This window comes from Rhinolophus hipposideros, assembly GCF_964194185.1.
Source record: "Rhinolophus hipposideros genome assembly, chromosome: 20".
Taxonomy (NCBI): Eukaryota; Metazoa; Chordata; class Mammalia; order Chiroptera; family Rhinolophidae; genus Rhinolophus; species Rhinolophus hipposideros.
In genome coordinates this window covers 25,729,785-25,750,345 of record NC_138066.1, presented here as the reverse complement: position 1 = coordinate 25,750,345, position 20,561 = coordinate 25,729,785, and the positions used below count along the sequence as shown (strand labels likewise).

The following is a 20,561-nucleotide window of genomic DNA, read 5'->3' as shown; positions in this document are numbered from 1 at the left end:
TTGATAGGTGGTGCCCCTCTGAGTAGATCCCATATAATACCAGCTGGCTTGTATTCAGGGTCCTAATGAAGCCGGAGTATTTACCCTCAGTTTTAAAAGCTGCTTTTCTTATATTCCCACAAAACTGGCTGTTGGTCTAAGCGTGTTTCAAATAGTCCCTTTTGCTACCTGCCCGGTGATGTCATAAAGGAAGGAATTTCCTATTAAACATCCTAGAATACAGCCACAATTCTTCAGAGAATCTCAAGCAGTAACTGCAAGGAAACTGGGGATTTGTCTTTGGAGTTGACACCACCAGGGCCTTGGCCAAGTTCTTAGCAAAACCAGGATTTCTTGGTGTAAAGGGAAGGCTCCAAACCCTCCCTTACTCTTCCAAGATTCAAGGAATTCTCAGAGCCTCATCCAGAGAAGAAATCAGCCCTATTAAGGCAAGGCTATTCAAATCAATCACTCTGTGTTAGCCCGTCTTAATAAGGTGCATGGTACAAATTTGTCCCAATTTGGTTTGGAACTGCACTGTATACAAGTCAAAAATAGAGTTCCAGCCTTTTCCAGGTTTCAGGGGTGGTTTGGTTGACTCTGAGGTAAAAATCCAGGTTGCTCAAATGATAAATTCTCACATTCTTAACCCAGGAGTGGGTGTAAGATGATAGAAGGGATTTGGAGTCAGTCGTTGGTTTCAATCATAAATGACTAGTTGTACATCTTGGACAAATTACTTGATTTGCCTGAGCCTTAGTTTCTTCATCTGGAAACCACTGTTTGGTAGGTGGGTGTCACATAATAAAGGCAAGAGTCCTTTCTCACAATCTTCTCCTCTTAGCTGTCCTAATCAGCTCTGATTCTTTCTTGATTTGAAGAGTGCCTTTCCAACTTGGATGACTGTTTTGGATAAAAGACACTGATCTTTCTTTCTCTTTCACATGCTGTCTCTCTCACACATATACACACTGCCATATCCAACATTCCACTATTGACTCTGAAGGGTCATCAAGGTTACAGCATGGTCAGATTCATTGTTTCTGCATCTTTAAATTCAGCCTTGATCACAGGCATAAAGTTGAAACCAAAAACCACATGGTTTTAGGTAATAGGGATCTCAATAGATTGAGAAACTTTGAGCTACTGACACAAGACTTTAGAATACACAACACTAGGCTAGCCACTGTCTTGCTTGTTCTATAGAAAAGGATAAGAGTGGGAGAGAGTATTTACAGGATACTTGAAGACACCAAGCATAAGCCAGGTTGAAGACAGTTCTTATTGATTTATAGTTATTTGATACTTTGTCATCAAAAATTGAGACTGGCTGACTCAAACAAAGCTTTCCTATGAGGTTCTACTTTAACTATTGATATATAACCTTTAACCACAAGACTATAATGTTTGTCTAGGAACATTATATTTCTCTTTGTAAGTTTATTAAGAAAGTGAGTTTGAATTTCCTCATCAACAGGTAACATTAAGTCTGCTATCACTTTTATGATTTTATTAAAATAAGCTTAGCTGTTTGAATAATTGTATTTTCTTAATGTTGGGGAACATATGTTTTCCTTGCAGTGTTCAATTTCAATACAAGTAAACATCAAGGGTGATTTTAGCCGAAAGGTTGCAAAATACAGCACAGGAGCTTGACATCTTCCTTATCATGACTAGTCTAACGCAAATCAATCTGAGCCTAAGACACAGAGAAGGGGTTCTTTCAGGATACCCCACTTCGGCTGCTCTCCCTGGCAGGGCTGTGATGAAGATATACAGATGTAAAAGCTATCGTATACTGTTTTATTTGGAATGAAAGGCATGTAGTGAGGTGCAGGTGTGCGAGGGATGGCCACTTGGTTGATGAGCTCTGTGGCAGCCAGTCTCCAAGACGGCCCCCAATGATTTGCACCTCCTAGGATTCATGCCTTTGTGTAGTCCTCTCCCATTCTGAATCAGGGATTTTCCTGTGTGACCAACAGGATATAGCAGGAATGATGGTATGTGACTTCTGAGATCATAATGGCAGTGCCTTGCAACTTTTGCCTTGGTCTGTGGGATTGCTCACTCTGGGAGAAACCAGATGCCACATAGTGAGGACACTCAGTGGGAGGTTCATGTGGAAAGGAGCTGAGCTAGGGAGTCAATAGCCAAGACCAATTTGCCAGTCATGTGAGTGAGCCAACTTGGAAATGCATCAAACTTCATGACAGCATGACAGCATGGCAAACTTCATGGCAACTTCATGACAGATCCTGAGCCGTAACTGCCCAGCGAAGCCACTTCCAAATTCCTGAACAGAAACTTTTGGAGATAATCATTTGTTATTGTTGTTTCAGGTTACTAAGGTTTGGGGTGATTTCTTATGTAGCAACTGATTATGCAGCCTCCATTTCTCTGGTGTAGACTCTCATTACCCAAGCACGGAGCTCAATATATAAACCAGAATAGCAATTTACTAATATACTTTAAGGCGTACAACTGTTGAGCTGATTGGAAAGCCAGGTCATTCTCTCCCTATAGACCAATTTCAGGAGGAACAAAAGTTACTTGGTGAACATGGAACTAGATAAAGAAGTTAGTATGATGATCCACAAGAGGGCAACACCTGCCCCAGAGCACGAGGCATGCCCACCAGGCACCTATTCACAATAGGTTCAGTTGGGCATTCCCAGTGTGTCTCCGGAAGCTTCATTTTCCCATGCTTTACATTGCTCTTCCCTTTCTGATAAAGTTTTTCTTCAAATGAGTTATAATAAAATTGATTCAGTTTACGGTTATTTAATTATAATGACATTCTAGTTCTGCTCCCCATTGATTTGACTTTTAAATATTCTTAAACCTCAAAATGAAAACAGCTTTACAGAGAATTATAAAACGTTGAAATCACCTGGAAGGACCACTGTACTATTTTAACAAGCAGCTTTCCACATATTTCTCTATGTATTTACCATATGTAGACATTTATTTATAAATTTACATAAATGGTGTCTCATTATATAGCTCCTAGCATTATTTCATCATATGTTATGGACACCTTTCTGTGTCCATAAATCTATATATCTATAACATAATTTCTAATTAGTCTACTTATGGTTGTTCCATAATTTTTAAAATTTTTGATTGTGGTAAAATACACATAACACTTACCATCATAACCATTTTAAGTGTACAATTCCGTGGTATTAGATACATTCATACTGTTGTGCAACCATCACCACCGTCCTCTTTTTATCTTGTAAATTTACCACTTTAACCATTTTAAAATGTACAATGCATTGGCATTAAGTACATTAACAATGTTGTACAACCATCACCACTATCTATTTCCAGAACTTTTTCATCACTCCCCTCAAACATTCTGTACTCATTAAACAATTAACTCCTCATTTTCCCGCCCCCTTAGCCCCCGGCAACCATCATTATACTTTATGTCTTTATGATTTTGATTACTCTAAGTACCTCATATAAGTATTATAGAATCTCACAGTATTTTCTTTTAGTGACTGATTTATTTCACTAAGCATAACATCCTCAAGCTCATCTGTTGTTGCAGATTGCAGAATTTCTTTCCTTTTTAAGGATGAATAACATTCCTTTGTATGCTTGTATCACATTTTATTTAGCCATTCATCCACTGATGAACACTTGGGTTGCTACCATGTTTTAGCTATAATGTTCCTATGAACACGGCTGTACAAATATCTCTTGAAGACTTTACTTTCAATTCTTTTGGGTATATACTCAGAAGTGCAGTTGCTGGATCATATGGTAATTCTTTTAATTTTTTGTGGAACTCCCAGACTGTTTCCTGCAATGACAGTACCATTTTACATCATCACCAACAGTGCACAATAGTTCCAACTTCTCCACATCCTCACCGACACTTGTATTTTGTTTTTTGATAGCAGCCATCCTAATGTGTGAGGTGGTGTTTCACTGTAGCTTTGATCTGCATTTCCCTAATGATTAGTAATGCTGAGCATGTTTTCATGTGCCTGTTGGCCATTAGTTTATCTTCTTGGGAGAAATGTCTATTCAAGTCCTTAGTCCAATTTTGAATTGAAGTTTTTTTGTTTTTGATGTTGAGTTTTAGGAGTTCTCTATATTTTCTGGATATTAATCCCTTATCAGATATGTGATTTGCAAATATTTTCTCCCATTCTATGGGTTGTCTTTTTACTCTGTGGATAGTGAAATTTTAAATTTTCCTGAAGTCCAATGTCTGTGTTTTTTTTCTTTTGTTGCCTATGCATTTAGTGTCATAGCCAAGAAATCACTGCCAAATCCAATGCTATAAAGCTTTTGTCTGATGTTTTTTTCTAAGAGTTTTGTTGTTTTGGATCTTGTATATCTTATTTTTTCTTACTGGTTATCACAATTCTTTGTATACCAGGGATATAAACCTTGTGTTTACCAAATATACTGCAATTATTTCCACCCAGTTTGTTTACTTTCTCCTTGTTCAGGCATTTATAGTAAAGAAGTTTTACATTTTTATGTACTAAAATACATCAACACCTTCTCTCTTTGACGTCATGACTTAGAAAAGCTTTCTCTACCCCAAGATTATAAAATAGTCACCTATTTTCTTAACTTTTCTGTATTTATTTTTAAATCTTATTTAAAACTTTATCAGACATTTACGATGTTTTTGTACAAAGACACAGATTAAAAATTTTCCCAAATAGTTGGTCAGTTATCTTGATACCATTTGCTATTTATGTCTAATATATGTCTAATTTGACATATATTATCTCATATTCTAAATCACCAAACTTTATACTTCAGTGTATTTTAGATTCTCCATTATGTTTTATAAATCTTTCCATTCCTATACCAATACCATATGCTGTTAATTATTGAAGCTCTATAGCATACTTTCACATCTGGTAGGAAAAGTCCCTCCTTTACTCTTTTTCAGTATTGTTTCCAAATGTCTGTTAAGTCACACATTTATAGAAAGTCCTTTAGTTTTACTCCACTATGCAACTAATCGTATTCAGTGAGAGAGTGGATTTTACTTATACAACTCCCAGAGGACCCACTTACTGCTAAACTATTGGGGGGCACCTCACTGTAACTCTCTTCTAACAGCAACACATACATTACCATTAGGTTTGGGAAAGGGCCAAAAGATTATATCTGGAGAAACTAACTGAAATATAATCTGGAAATTCCTAATAATCCAATTTTCAAGGGGGCCCCAGTCATTTCATTCAATAATGAGCCAATGTTTATTCATCATCTGCTGTGTGTTTGGAACTCTTTACATATGCTTTCTGCTTTCCCATACTGACGAAAAAGAAACGACTCAGCGTACTCCAAAAACTTGGCACCAAACCTACAGAACAAGTGTGGGGATGGGGACTGGGTTCATAAAGGACATGTCGTCATCACTTTTCACCTGAGGTTACCTTTTGGTTCATCTCCACAATCCTTAAGCTGCTCAGGGTACTTCTGAACTACAGTGTCAGGGAAAGATCCTGTGTTTTAGTGTAAGGACACAAATACGTTTGCTCCAGTTTGATCTTGGCCAGATCATGGAACCCTCCAAAAGAGGGGCCAGTTTCCTCTTTTGTAAGTGGGGATAATAATTCAATTTTTAGTGTTGGGTGATTGAAAATAATGGCTCAGCGAAATATTTGCTGAGCACCTAATACGTGCAGGTTCTATGCCAGAACCTAGAGGGACCTCAGTGAACAGTCCAGGCATGATCCCTGACCTTATGGAGATTACAGCTGTATGGGCATGCATAGGGGTGGAACATTCTACTGATTTATAAGTGTGCTAAATATGTGCTATGATACAAAAATAAGGGCTATGTGTGGTGCAGGGCAGAATGGGTGGGTACTATGGGAAAAATCTTACAGAAGGCCCTAACGTAGCCTAAAGTTCAGGGATGTTGGGAAGACTTCCTGAGGAAAAGAAATATAAACTAAAAATTGAATGAGGAGGCAGCTAGATAAGGAGAAGCAGCATTCTGGGCAGGGAGAACAGCATATGCTATGATGTATTTGGAGAACTGAGAGAAGTCAAGCCAGTATTTCTATGCGCAATGAGCAGAGATCTGAGCAAGGAAATGATGGTTTCTGCATGTTGAAAAGCACTGTGGAGAAAAAAGAGAGGAGCAAGAATACCAAAGCAGTGCTCGCTTTGGCAGCACATATACTAAAACTGGAACAACACAGAGAAGATTAGCATGGCCCCTGTGCAAGGATGACACGCAAATTCATGAAGTGTTCCATATTTTTTAAGATGTGGTACATATTTATAATAAAATATTACTCGGCCATAAAAATAAATGAAATCTTACCATTTTCGACAACATAGGTGGACCAAGGGAATAGGCTGATAGAGCAAATAGACAATGAGGCCAGAAGAGTGTCCCTGGGATTTAAAAATATGGAAGTCACTGCTGACCATAGGACTGCTAGAGAATGGAAGGAGAATTTATATTATAGGGGGATAAGGAGTGAGCAGGAGGTGAGGCACTAAAGATAGCAGGTGTAGGCAACTCTTTTAAGAATTCTAGCTGAAGAGGGAGAAAAGAGATAGAGAAGTAGGTGGAAAAGCAGCTGGGATCCAGGGAATACTTTTTAGAGATGGGAAAAATATCAAAATGTGTTTTCTTTTGAGCAGACAGAAGATGAGATTGGCCTTGGACTGGAAGAGAGACACCTCCTTCGGTCTAACATGAAGAAAAGTAGAAAAGAATAGGTGCAGAACAGGTCCATCTCTAGTATAGGGGGTAGACTGCTTTACCTACAACTGTTCTAGTCCACAGAGGCAGAAGCAGTCATGTTAGTAGTTCTGATGATGGGAAGCTGAGTTAGTTCCCATCTGATGGCTCCTATTTTCTCTGTAAAGTTGGAGGTGAAGTCATCTGTTGAATGTTGATAGGAAGTGTAGGATGGAAGTTTGAAATAATAGCTGCTGAGAGTGGGAGAAGAAGCGTGCTAAAGAAAACACAGTGGGACTGCCATGCACAGGAAAAGGATTCATTTATAGAAGCTACCTGGCACAAATATGTCCTCCATGACCAATAAACAGTATCTACCAACATTATTATTGTTAACATTAGCCATTATTACGTAGTCACTGTCAGCTTTGTAGACAAAAGATTACAAACCACACCAGTGGGAGTTTGTGTAGGACTTGTAGCCTTTATGACTACCAATAAATAATGCTGTAATATCATAATCACCATTTATCATGATACATCTGCTATTAGTCCTTACATTTTTATGTTTGTTGGTTTTGTCAAACATTATAACAGAAATTGAAGCCTCTTTGGGTGGTGGTTTCTCTCTCAATAACTAAAAGAAACATTGGGTGGTGGTTTCTCTCTCAATAACTAAAAGAAACATATCTTACACAGCTGAAACATAACTGGTATGAAAACTAAACATTTTATTATATAACAGGAGCAAAAGTTTTCGAAAATCTATTATCAACAAAACCAAAAGCCATTCTGGGCACATGAGAAATTTCTGCAATCAAAACCACCTTTCACTTTTCAGAAATATGACTGAAAACAGTTATATGTACTGCAAACAGAAAGAACCAAGTCTTTCTGTCTATTGTGGCAGCTGAACCAAGCAAGTTAGGGAACCATTGCCCTGATGGTGACTGAAGAAGAAAGGGAAGAAGGGAGCTTACAAGCAGGTTGCTCAAACTCAGGCCAGAAGTACATCTGTGATCTGGTTCTGGTTAGTCTGACAGGTCACTCTGATCCAGCACGATTATCCTGTGAGCATGTTTTTTAAAGAACAAAAAAAGGGAGTTTCAAGTTAGTGTGTATTTTTTTAAGAGACAAACAACAGCCTCTTTCTATTCCACTGAACTCAAGGAAAAGGTATTTTGATTTTTTTTTAATTAAAAAAATTTTAAATTAAATTTATTAGGGTAACATTGGTTAATAACATGAATTTGATCTTTATAATCAAGGGAGATATAATCAACTAGTATATCATAGAAATGCAAAATGAAGGCAAAGCAATTGATAGCAGCATCTTCTGTACTCCCTCCATCTGAAACTGTTCTTGTGCTAACTCTACTTAATCAAAGTTAGTATTAATTTTACCTTATGTTTCAAATATTAACATTTTAAAAATTGAGCAACTCTGAATTCAAATCTTTGTCATTAATGTTTATTTAGATGCTGGTAAATGTTTAAAGTCTGCTCATGCTGTCTATAAATAGTGAACTTTGACCTATAAACATCTGATATCTCATTACCTGGATGGTTCCGACCAACCCAATCGCTTCCAAAAACCAGGTTTTAGTTCCTCTTGATGAAATATAGAAGAAAGAAAAACAACCTGATTACTTTCTAGGTCAAAGGGTACCGGTATTCAGAAATCACATTAGAACTCTCTCTCTAGTCTAGGATGGACTGTTTTACCTACAATAGTTGTTTTCTTCTATAAAAATAGAACCTTTCTAAAAACAGTTAATGGGCTTCCCCTCCTAACACCTTCAGCCCATCATAGCTATGGACGCTGTGATGCGAACCCATGCAGTCCCTGCATTATTTCTCAGGGAGTTGTATGCTCACACACACATTCAGCTCTGTCTCCACAGGGTCCTAAGGAAGCAGAATGCATCCCCAGGCGCTTTAATAAAGTGACTACTTAGAGAGGCATGTCAAAGATAAGGGAGCAAACAAGGGACAGGAAGGCATGCTGGGACTAGCAGCATTCCTAAGTCTGAAAGGACTAGGCAATGGAGGTGGGGCAGGACAGGTACTGGAACCCAGGAGAGCTGGAACTGGGAAGGACGGGCTGCCTTGTAGAAGCTGTGCTTCATCACTTCTACGCAGAGATGAAGTGCTGAAGTAGGCAGGCAGGAGAAGTAACACCCCACCTGCTCTCCTACCGTCTGAGCTGCTGGGGCCACCAGGAAGCCCAGGAGATGCAATCCACAAGGGTCAGAGTCCTGAGGCACAAGCCGGGCAGAGAAAGGAGGTGAAAGAGAGTGGACCAGAAAAGGGATGAAAGGGAGATCAGATGATCTGAAAGAGTTAATGTCCCTAACTTCCTGAGCCGAAGGAGGTTAAACAGGGAAGGGTATCATTTGTGAAGGGCACCTTAAAGCGCCATCAAATCATTTTGAAATTAAGGTCAATATATACCTTTCACATTACTTGTAGACTCCATTTAAATCCCACAATTTATGATTTGTTATCGACTTTTGCCGCCTCTATGTAAGCTAAATTTAGAACTCTTGAAAGAACTAGACAATTAGAAGCAAAACATTTTCCTAGACAATAGGCAAGATAAGGATGACGAGATTGGCCAGACTTGCTTTAGAAACAGAATTGGATGTTGTTACTGTTTTGTGATAAAGACATAATTGGCAATTAACAGAAAACCTGGGCTGAACTACACGGAAAATGTGTAGGAGGATTATGTGTGTCATCTGGGAACCATTTCTAAATAACTTTGATGCTCATCAAAGCCCAAGGACTCCAGGCTACATTATAAACGATTATTCATTCATACATACCTTCTTCAGAAGTCCCTAAAAAGCTCTCCGATTTCCTTCTCTCTGATTCGATGCCTTCTTCCCGTTTTCCCTTCTTTTCACCAACTTCTTGATCCTTGGTATTTGTCTCCCTTGAATGACAATAATTTTTGGTATTGAACCATATGTCAGGGGAATGGGACTGTGTTCCAAAGGAAACATAATAATAGCCAGCACTAATGGAGTGTTCCCTAGGGGCCAGGCATTGGTTCAAGTGCTATAATGTACATTAACTCACTCAATTCTCAGCATAATTATATTAGTTACCACCAGCACCTCCATTAAGTAATGAGGGAACTAAGGCACAGAGAAGTTAAATTACATGCCTAGTAAGTCCTAGAGCTGGGATCCAACCAGTCTGTTTCTGACTCTGCTCTCACACCACTAGGCTATATAATCCCAAAGAGAAAAGGCATTTCGCTTATGTTGTAATTGGTAACCTTTTACAACCACCCCTTTATTACCGTATCTTCATTTCCTGAAATCCTCTCTGAAGTGAAACATCTAATTCAAGTATCTAACAATTTAAGACCATGTTTGTCAAACGAGTAAGCAGAAATCATCTCCCCCACTCAGCTAGAAGCTCCTGTACCTCTGCACTCCAGCCCCCAGCATGGCAACTCGGGTCACTGCTGGTGTCCAACAGGCGCTGGCTGATTAAACTGACAGCAGGGGGATTTCCTGTTTTCATTCTGTGGATGTTCAAAACGAATGTGTAACATCCAAAGAGAAAACAGAGCCAGCTAGGGTGAAAGGACTTTTTCCTCTGAACCTCTCATCACTGACAGAATCCTAGTCTCGTGAGCTGGAGGAGGCCTTCCGGTTATCTTCTGCCTCTGACCAAATGCCCCAGAACAATCAGCCAGCTTGTGCTTGAGGAGAGGAGCTGTTGCTAAAGTAAGTTTGAAGGCAGCTGTTTTCTGTACCAGAGAGCTATGGCTATCAGTAAGTTTGTGCTTTACTGAATAAAAATCCCTTACAATGCAGTTTCTAGTCACTAGCTCTGTCCTTTGGAGCAGAAGAGAGTAAGCTGACTCTCTTCACTTTACAACATTTCAGGTATTTGAGGGCAGCTATCAAATTCTCCACCCCATCTGCTCTTTTCAGGCTGAGCCTCCCCAGCTCCTTCAGCTGTTCTCATATGACATGGTTTCCCCTGACTGCTTGATGGCCACTCTCTTCTGTTTGTGAATGTCACTTTTAAAAATGGGACACCTGGAAAAGAGCCCCACACTGTCTGAGGAGTCCTCTCACCAGAGTGAGACATCACCTCGATCTGGTCAGTACATTTCTGTCTTTTCAGCATTGATGCTGCATTGACATTTTTATCAATTGCATCAAACTGAGGCCTCATGGAGTCACTGGCCATGCCTCCTTTAACAAGAATTTCTTGAATTCTTACCATATCTCAAAATGCATGCTAAATACTGGGCATATGAAACTAAGACATACTGGGGCGGCCGGATGGCTCAGTTGGTTAGAGCATGAGCTCTGAACAACAGGGTTGCCGGTTCAATTCCCACATTGAAAGAGATGGTGGGAAGAAAAAAAAAAGGAAAAAAAAAGAAAGAGATGGTGGGCTGTGCCCCCTCCAACTAAAGATTGAGGACAGCGGCTGGACTTGGAGCTGGGCTGTGCCCTCCACAACTAGATTGAAGGACAACTACATGGAACTCATGGGCCCCGGGGAAACACACTGTCCCCCAATATTCTCCAATAAAAATATTAAAATAAAAAAACATACTTCTTGCCTTTAGTGAAAATTACAGCGAATAGGAGCTTCTGATCAAAAATTCTCCATTAGGTCCGATCTCTCACATTCTATCCTTTTGGATCCAAATGCTCACTTTCATCTTTTAGAGAAATCTAGCATTTCCACATGTCAAGACCATTTTGAATCCACAAGCTATCACCCATCACATTAGAATTCATTTTAGAATCGTGTTATCTGAAAATGTGATAAGTGTGCCTTTGCTGATTTAATTCAAATGACTGATGAAAATGTTGAAGGTGACAGGGCCAACATACAGCAATCTTGGAGGCCTCTCTCTATTCTGGTATCAATCTGCTGACCAATCCCTTGAACACTGTGGGTGGTTGGAGGAAGAGGGGCAGACCTGGTCAGGGCTGGCTTATCTACATTCATTTTCCAAGGAGTCAAGCTATTTTTTAAAAAACCAAAATCTACTCCCCCTTCATGAGAAAGAAGAAAATGATCTCCTGGTGGAGAACAAGAAATAACCTTGCAGAACCCTTGGGAAGATCCTGTAGCTCTGCGCTGTCCTCAGGTGGCTGCAGCCATCTTTCCAGGTCCTCATCAAGGGTAGAATGAGCCCTGTCCAAGGACAAGTGAAGAGAACTGAGACAACAGTCATTTCCCTTCTCCCTTGACAAGGAGTCATAGCATGGGAAGGGACCTTCAAACTTGTGCTTCTACTATATATAAAAGAAAACGAGAGCTTGGTTGAGAGTCTATCTAGAGTTGTAGAGGTCACCTAGATCTGATTTAAGTGTGCACAAAACCGTCCTTTAATCCCTTGACAAAAAGCCTCAGCACCCATGAGATCACTTCCAAAATCCAATGCTAGATTCTGTCTCAATTCTTAGTCATTAAGTCAATTTCCACCTGAGGTGAAAACTGTACACACATTCCTACAAGTTTTTTGGATTAAGAACTGCCTCTGAGGCTAAAGGACGCAGAGAGTATTTTCAGAAGGCCTGAAAAGTCCCACCCATCTGAAAAATATCTCCACTCTGGCTTGGTGCCGAGGACTGAGATGATGGAGCATCTGTGGGCATCTGTCCGTGTCCAGCACAGCCAGCCCTTTTGGAAAAGGAAGAGACAACAATGACATAGCTAACTTCTGATCATGTGCAAAGCACTTTATATAATTAAATGCAACTTGGTGTTCTTGAGCTACTCTTCTTTAGCCTTGAATGGCATGTTTACTGAAGGTGTTTTGGGGAGATGGAAGGACTGGAGTTATATCATACATTATGGTCAGGAGATTCGTAAAACTTAAAAAATATATATTTAGGGGCAGCCAGTTAGGTCAGTTGGTTAGAGCACGGTGCTCTTGACAACAAGGTTGCCAGTTCGATCCCCACATGGACCACTGTGAGCTGTGCCCTCCACAACTAGATTGAAACAACTCCTTGACTTGGAGCTGATGGCTGATGGGTCCTGGAAAACCACTTAAATAAAGTTTATCTATCTATCTATCTATCTATCTATCTATCTATCTATCTATCTATGTAATTATCTTCCTTTCTCCTCCTTTGCCTCTTTTTCTTCTGTCTCCCCTAAAACCTCCTCCCTCCCTACTTCCTCACAGGTCCCAGAGTTTTAGTGTCCTCCTTTACTTCCCAGACGTTCCCTTCTAGGTCTCTCCTCTTTTCCTTAAAGAGAATAATTAAGCCCTTGAAGAGTGTGACAGAAACAGGATTCACTACCCAAAAGTTATTCATAACACTCTTCTCCCTTGCTTTCCTCTTCTGTAGCAGTCGGAAAGCTTAAAAGCTCAATGTCCAGTCTCCCCTGCAACTGAGGGTGGTCATGCATCATCACATCTGGCCGTGAGATATAAGTGGGCATCTGCTGGGAAGAGCTTCTGGGAAAGCTTTTGCTTTCCAGATAAAAAAGGGCGGAGTGAGCCAGAATATTCTTTTGCCCCACCCTCTTATCTGCCTGGTGTCATCTTGCTACCAGGAGGTGAAACGCCTGAAAATAAAGGACAGAGGCTATGCTGCTGCTGTGGGTGGCAGACCAGGAAAATCAAAAGCGCCTATGTCCCTGGTGGCATCTTTGAGCTGCCACACCCGCCATGCCCTGCCAACCTGTGGGCCTCTTGTTGTGAGACACAAACTCATTTAAGCACGACGGTGGGGTTTCCTACCACGCAGCTGAAAGAATTCCGCAGGGCCCCCCTAAGGATCCACGAGACCAGGCTGCGGATGAAGCGAGTGGTGCAAGGGCAGCTTCAGATCCTGTCTTTCTCTACAGTTCAGATGTTTTGTTCACCATGGATTTTTTTTGCATTAATTTTGATTTTTTAAAACACTGTCTATTAAAATAGCACTTTTCTTGACTCCTGAGTTTTTTGGTGCCTCCTTCAGTTTTGTGCCCAAGGAGTGTGTCTCAGTCGCCTCACGCCAGTCCTAGCGCTGCACGACAGGACAAGGCAGGAGAAGTCAGGAAGCAAATGAGGTCAGAGGATGAAGTGGTTTACTTTACACCTCAGGTCAAAGGAGAGCTCTGCATCAGGAAGAGAATCGGGTTTCTTGAGGCAACCTTGTGTTTTTAGACCAAATTGTCTGGATGACTGCCCCCGTTTTCTCTTATTTGGCTAGGAAGGTCTAAAAATAATCTTCCAAGGCCTTTAACTAAAATGTTTTGAAAGAAGCCGAAACCTGTGCTTGTCTCACAAAATAAAGTAAAAATAAACAAGAAAACAACTTGACAAGAAAAAAGACAAACAACCCTATTGAAAAATTGGGAAAAGGAGTTGAACAAATATTGCTCCAAAGATATACAAATGGCCATTGAGAACATGAAAAGACAGTCCACATCACAAATCATTAGGGAAATGCAAATCAAAACAACAATGAGATGTCACCTTATACCCGTTAGGATAGCAACTATCAAAAAAACAGAAAATCACAAGTATTAGCAAGGATGTGGAGAAAAATTGGAATCTGTGTGTGTTGGTAGTGGGAATGTAAAATGGTGCAGCTGCTATGGAAAACAGTAGGGTACTTTCTCAAAAAATTAAAAATAGATTTACCATATGATCCAGCAATTCCACTTCAGGGTATATAACCAAAAGAATTGAAAGCAGGGTGCCTTGAAGAGATATTTATATACCTATGTTCATAGCAGCATTATTCACAACAGCCAAAAGGTGGAAGCCAACCCAGTGTCCACCAGCAGATTAATGGATAAACAAAATGTGATACACACACATATAAACATACAATGGAATTAACCCTTAAAAAGTAAGGAAATTCTGACATGTGACACGCACAGACCTTGAGAACATTATGCTAAGTGAAATAAGCCCGTTACAAAAAGACAAAGGCTGTATGATTTCACTTATATGAGGTATCAAGAATAGTCAAATTCATAGAAACAGAAAGTAGAATGGTGGTTGCTACCAACTGAGGGGAAGAGAATGGGGAGTTATTTAATGGGTATAGAGTTTCAGTTTTGCAAGATAAGCAAGTTCTGGAGATCTGGTTGCAAAATTATGTGAATTAACACTAGTGCACAGCACAATTAAAAAATTTATGTTATGTGTATTTTACCACAATTAAAAATTTCTTAAAAACCTTTTAGGAATAGGGGCTATTAGAATAGTATGAAAAAAGACCATTTTTTTCCTTCTTCGTATTTGTCAACATCAGAAGAAAAACTAACGCATACTAATATAGTATTTTAAATCCTTTTCAAAAGTCCAGCTTTTCCTGTTACCTTTCTGTGTCCTCTTCTAAATCCTGAGTTTCTTTGGTCCAAAGCATACTGCTATCTTCTTTTTTACTGTTGGTTTCTTGTTCTTCTAAATGACCTTGATCTAAAAACAGAAGAAAGATTTCACTTTCTTAGAACAACAAAAATAATGGTAATTAAGAAAGACTGCCTTAAAATGGAATGCAAAAAAATAGGGCTAATCAGTGGGCCCTGAAGTCTGCAATGCACTAGTTCTCCTCTTCCCATGAGAGCAGGGGGCCAGGTGGCAGTCTGCAGGGGGCCTGTATTCACAGCAGCTGCTGCTGGGGTCTTGTGAGCTCTTTCGTGCCAGGTGAAGCTACAAGAAACCTTGCCTGTGCCAAGGCTCAAGAGAGACAGAGGAAGCAGAGGGAAAAAAGAATACATAAAAGAGGAGGCAAGCGACCCTGAAAACAGATTGCACAGACTTACTTTGGGGGATCACCCTGTTCTCACTTGTTATGTGTTTCTAGGTTGGAAACCCAGGGAAAAAATTGGGGTGGGGAAGGGTAGTACCCTTTAATGTATGCCAGGCATTTTACATATGTTGTCTCATTCCATCCTGCCAGCAGTCCTACGAAGGGGAGGGGGCTAACATTTGTTAAGTATCTTACAATGTACCAGGCACTGTGCATGGAGCTATTCATCATGAGGTAGGAATTATCATCCCCATTACAGATGAGGATAACTGAAGCTCAGAGACATTAAACAGTTAGCCATATAAAAGCGATAGAGTCAGAATCGAGGTGGGCTTATGCCTGACCTCAAGGTCCACACTCCCTAATGTACCACTGTGCTGCCAAGGGCAGTGTCACCACAAGAACCTGATGAAAAAGATCTGGGTTGCTGGCTTACCATTTGCAGTGATGCTCAGAGGATTTGCTGTGTTTTCATCCAACACTGTGGATGAAGCCTGCTGCCGCTTCAGGTCCTCTGTCCAATACAAAAGCAGAAGACAACATATTTCTTCCTTTGCATGTCCCACCATTCTCTAGGACTGTGGTTTTCAAATGGTGGTCCTCAGACCAGCAGGCTCAGCATCATCTGAGAATTTGGTAGATATGCAAATTCTCAGGCCTCAACCCAGACCCACCAGAATCAAAAACTCTGGGCGTGGGGCTCAGCAATCTGTATTTTAACCAGCTCTCCAGATGACTCTAATGCCTAATAAAGTTTAAGGACATTCTTTATGTCCTTAGGAAATGCTTTAGGCCATTCAATCCCATACAACACTAAAAATAAAAATAAAAATGATAGGTGCAGAGTCCTTATATGGCAAGTAGTGTCTCTGATTTACATGCATTAATTCAAGATTAATGTTCATGGGGCCGGCCCGGTAGCTCAGGCGGTTAGAGCTCCATGCTCCTAACTCTGAAGGCTGCCGGTTCGATTCCCACATGGGCCAGTAGGCTCTCAACCACAGGGTTGCCAGTTCAATACCTCGAGTCCTGCAAGGGATGGTGGGCAGCGCCCCCTGCAACTAAGATTGAACACGGCACCTTGAGCTGAGCTGCCGCTGAGCTGGTTGGAGTGCGTCCTCTCAACCACAAGGTTGCTGGTTCAATTCCTCGACTCCCCCAAGGGATGGTGGGCTGCGCCCCCTGCAACTAGAAATGGCAACTGGACCTGGAGCTGAGCTGCGCCCTCCACAACTAAGACTGAAAGTTCAACAACTTGAAGCTGAATGGCACCCTCCACAACTAAGATTGAAAGGACAACTTGACTTGGAAAAAAGGCCTGGAATTACACACTGTTCCCCATTAAAGTCCTGTTCTCCTTCTCCAATAAAATCTTTAAAAAAAAAAAAGATTAATGTTCACAATTAATCCTCACAACAACCCCATGAGATTGATCATATTATTGTTATCCCGGTTTAACAGATGTGGAAAGGAAATTAAAGAGACAGGTTAAGGAGGAATTTACCTAAACCACACAGATAGTAAGAGGTAGAAATGGGATTTGAATCCAGGCAGTCTAGTTCTAAGGTTTATGCTCTTAATCTCTATTTTATAATCTCTCACAGTTTGTAACAGCATCAGAGCAACGCCCAAATTTCCCCATCGCTATTGGCTTATATTTCACATTTTTTACTAAGTTTATGGGAAAGACAGAAGGCAAAGAACATCTGTAATTTCCGGCCCCTACAGAAATGCTCACTAGACCAAGACAAACATGTGCTAAGCTCAGCACACTGGGCCTCCTAGTGCTCCCAGAGCGAGCAGAGACAGCTGGGAGGCAGCAGACAGGCACCCCAGGCTTGCCTGTGGGCACGGCCTGTAGTGTGCAGGCACAGGGCAGGAAGCAGGCCCCACCGGGCAACTTCTGGGCATCGAGGGAGGCGCCCCATAAGATCATTTCATAGAAACTGAAATTAAAAACCCATTTTTATTCTTGTTAAAAGTAGTCTGAAAGGATCACCTATATCCTAGGGTTCTGAAGGACCCTTCCCTTTAGGTCCTTATCAGAAGCCGAGGGCTTTGGACGTGGGCCTTCCAAAGTGCAGGTGTCAGCTCCAGGTCACTCCCCAGAGCTCTCTTGAGGGGAAACAACAACATAGTGATGATATACAATAATTGGGTAAGAGCACCCATTATTAGGAGAAACTACTCGAATGCTCTCTGCCCTCTGTCTTTCTGGAAAATGACCAACACATCTCAAAGTACAGACATCCCCTAGAAACCTGGCCCAGATAATTCCTGCAAGTTAAATGAGGGAGGGTTCTGTAGAGTACGCTGAGGCACAGCATGTGCCATGAGGTTGGAGCCTGGCAAGAAGCTTGGTGACAGCTGCTGAAAGGGGGCAGGAGTCCACGTGGTGACTGAAGACGAAAGACAGCAGGATCCAGAGGAAAAACATCACTAAGATCAGACTGCAAAGGAGCCTACGAGTACTGCCTAAAACCATGACCAAGGAAGAGATGACACTGAGAATCTACCTGAGCAGGCCATGCGCGGGTGACCTCTGCTCACAAGCAGCAGTTTTACTGTTGTATTCAGAAGAGCAACTGGAGAGGAGGACTTGGCAAGGATGCCGTAGGGAGTTCCCGAGGAGGAAAGTCAGGGTGGGTGTGGGGGTGGGGGCCTTGAGAGCCTGACCCCACAACCCTGTCACGTGCACATCCCTGTGGCATTAGGGAAAGGGTGTGGGGAGGCAAGAAAGGCCTATGACTACAGAAAAAGAAAGAAACTAAGGAATGTTCTGGCAACTCTGACTGGCCCCACCTATGTTCACCAGGCCAGTGGTCAGAGGCTGGGGGCTATGACAGCCTAAGACAGTAACTTTCTGTTGAGTCAGACAAGGTATGTCCTCATTTAACTCCTTCTTCCTGATGACACACAACACCTCAGAGACCCTAAAAACCAAGAGATGCCCCTCAGGAAATTCTCTAGAGGCCCCATACCAAGAATTGGACCCAGAGTTCTGATAAGATCCATCCTCTGAGAGTGAGGGGCTAGTCGGCCAGGCCGTCAAGAGAACAGTCAGGTCATTCCTGGGAAAGCAGACCACTGCCCCAAATGTCTCGGTAACCATGCACCATTTACTTTCAACATCAGCTCAGCTGTGCAACTAAAATTGAGCTAGGATTGCTCAGTCTCTGCCTGAAATGGAAAATTCTGGTCACATCAGGTCTCGTGCCACTGACTTCTCTGCACTCGGGAAAGTGATTCATCCATAATGCCAATACCTTCAACACCTCCCGCTAATGGCAAAACGGAAAGTACAGGGTGTCTTGGCCTCAGTATCCAGACGTCAGGCCTCTAAGGTATGGCTGGTTTGGTTTGAAAAGGAAGTAAGAATTCCTTTAATAAAACAAGTTCATCATAATAAACCACTTGAATGTTGTTATTTCCTCTTAGAATCATTACCATAGACTCTTTAAATAACAAAGTGACGGCACGGCAATTATCTTGGCCAGATTTCAGTAGTAATCTGAGGTCCACTTTATTGGAAAACTGCCGCTTCCTGAACTCTCTACATTCAATTAGACCTTCACAGGGTCTTCTGTGCTAGTGCTCACACCTGAGACAAAGAACTACATTGTGGCCAGTGACCAGAACTAACAGCTCCCCCCCCCCCAGTACATTCTGTACTGAACATCCCTTACCGATTTCATCCAGTAGCTCCTGAGATGGTGGTGGTAGCTCGTCAGTGTGATGCTGTGAGATGGCTTCTACTAGTTCTAAAATGATAAAGCGGAAAATGGCTTAATACCTTCCTAGACCTGAGCTGGTTTTCTGGGCTCCTACATGGATTTGACTTAGGATTTCTCAATGATGAAACTAACTAAAGCCTCTTACAATAACACTCCTGGTTGAGACCTCCTAATATGTGAATGGCTTTATCCCCCCTGCCCCCTGATTTTATTCCAAACCCTTTCCGACATTACCCCTACCCCAGTACTGCTTCATCTGTGCCCCTCCCTCCCCCAGGATATTTGGAGTAGGTGAGGTAAGAATTCTTACTGCGCGGCTGGGCGCCCAGTCTGGAACAGGGCTACTGGCGGGGTACAGAGCCTTTGGACCAGTCAAAATGAAGAAAACGGGAAGTAGGAGGCCTTTCTCTATAGATTATCAGCCAGGGGACAGGAGCAAGCACACTTTGGGCCTTCCCCTAAGTGTCCAATGATAACATTAACCAGAACCCCTCAGCATAATTCACAAAATCCGTTTTCCCCTGAGGGAAATTCTAAGAGTTGTACCAAAGATGCAAGACATTAAAATTAATGTGGCAAAGGCAATATGCCTCGAGAGCTGTTAACATGCTCACACCCTTTGATTTGGAACCGTTGTCCAAGAATCTATCCTAAGGGAAGGAGCCGAGGTGCAGATCAAGTATCAACTTTCAACATAAGGGCCTCATTAAGCAACATATGTAGAATGGACTATTTTGCAGCCGTTACATATATTTACAAATAATTTTTACTGACAAGGGGAAATCCTCAAAATATATCACCAAAGAAAAAAAGCGGGCCAGGGCTGATATACAATGTGACCTCAACTATGCTAAAAACACAGATATTTTTGTATATCTCTAAAAATATTAAAATGTATGTACCAAAATAGTACAAGAGGTTAAAAAATGGTGGTAGAATTAAATGGTGGTTTTCTTTTTTAAGCTCTTCTTTATTCTCTAAGTTTTCTATAATGAGTATGTTTTACTTTTATAATCGGGGGAAAACAGTATTTTCGTCTGAATCTCATGTAGCACCAAAGATGAGACTAAGGCTCCCTTAAAGTGGCTCACTATTATGAACTTGTATTTTGATATTAAACGCAGGGTACCTTTCGGCAGACTCCTTCTCTGGATGGCATGGGATGTGTCAGGTGCCTGAGCACTGTTGGAGGAACCAGCCCCGGTAAATGAAGACAATCTTTTCTGTAAGTAAGACATAAATATGGTAACTGACACATGTATTGAGCGAAAAAGGCCTGTACAGCTTAATCATTTCCAAGATTAAGCGTGTGTATCATCGATGGAAGAAGCCACTTTGTTGAGTGAGTCAAACTCATTCAAATGTCACCTCCTCAGGGAAGCCTTCTCACCAGTCTTTGCCTCCGCAGCACTCAGC

At 41.4% G+C, this 20,561-nt stretch overlaps 1 protein-coding gene across 1 annotated transcript in view; it reads right to left on the bottom strand.

The window, feature by feature from the left end:
- Window positions 1–7,176: 7,176 nt before the first annotated feature.
- TEX14 (testis expressed 14, intercellular bridge forming factor) overlaps window positions 7,177–20,561 on the bottom strand; it is a gene marked incomplete at its 5' end in the record, with an annotated part of 55,097 nt that continues 41,712 nt past the window's right edge. Inside the window, 8 exons of the mRNA XM_081028012.1 lie at window positions 7,177–7,729; window positions 8,221–8,272; window positions 9,490–9,599; window positions 11,750–11,842; window positions 14,978–15,077; window positions 15,848–15,925; window positions 19,098–19,172; window positions 20,275–20,368. Of these exons, the coding sequence (XP_080884138.1) occupies window positions 7,693–7,729; window positions 8,221–8,272; window positions 9,490–9,599; window positions 11,750–11,842; window positions 14,978–15,077; window positions 15,848–15,925; window positions 19,098–19,172; window positions 20,275–20,368 (639 nt within the window). The 3' untranslated portion in view covers window positions 7,177–7,692. The remainder of the gene's footprint in view (window positions 7,730–8,220; window positions 8,273–9,489; window positions 9,600–11,749; window positions 11,843–14,977; window positions 15,078–15,847; window positions 15,926–19,097; window positions 19,173–20,274; window positions 20,369–20,561) is intronic.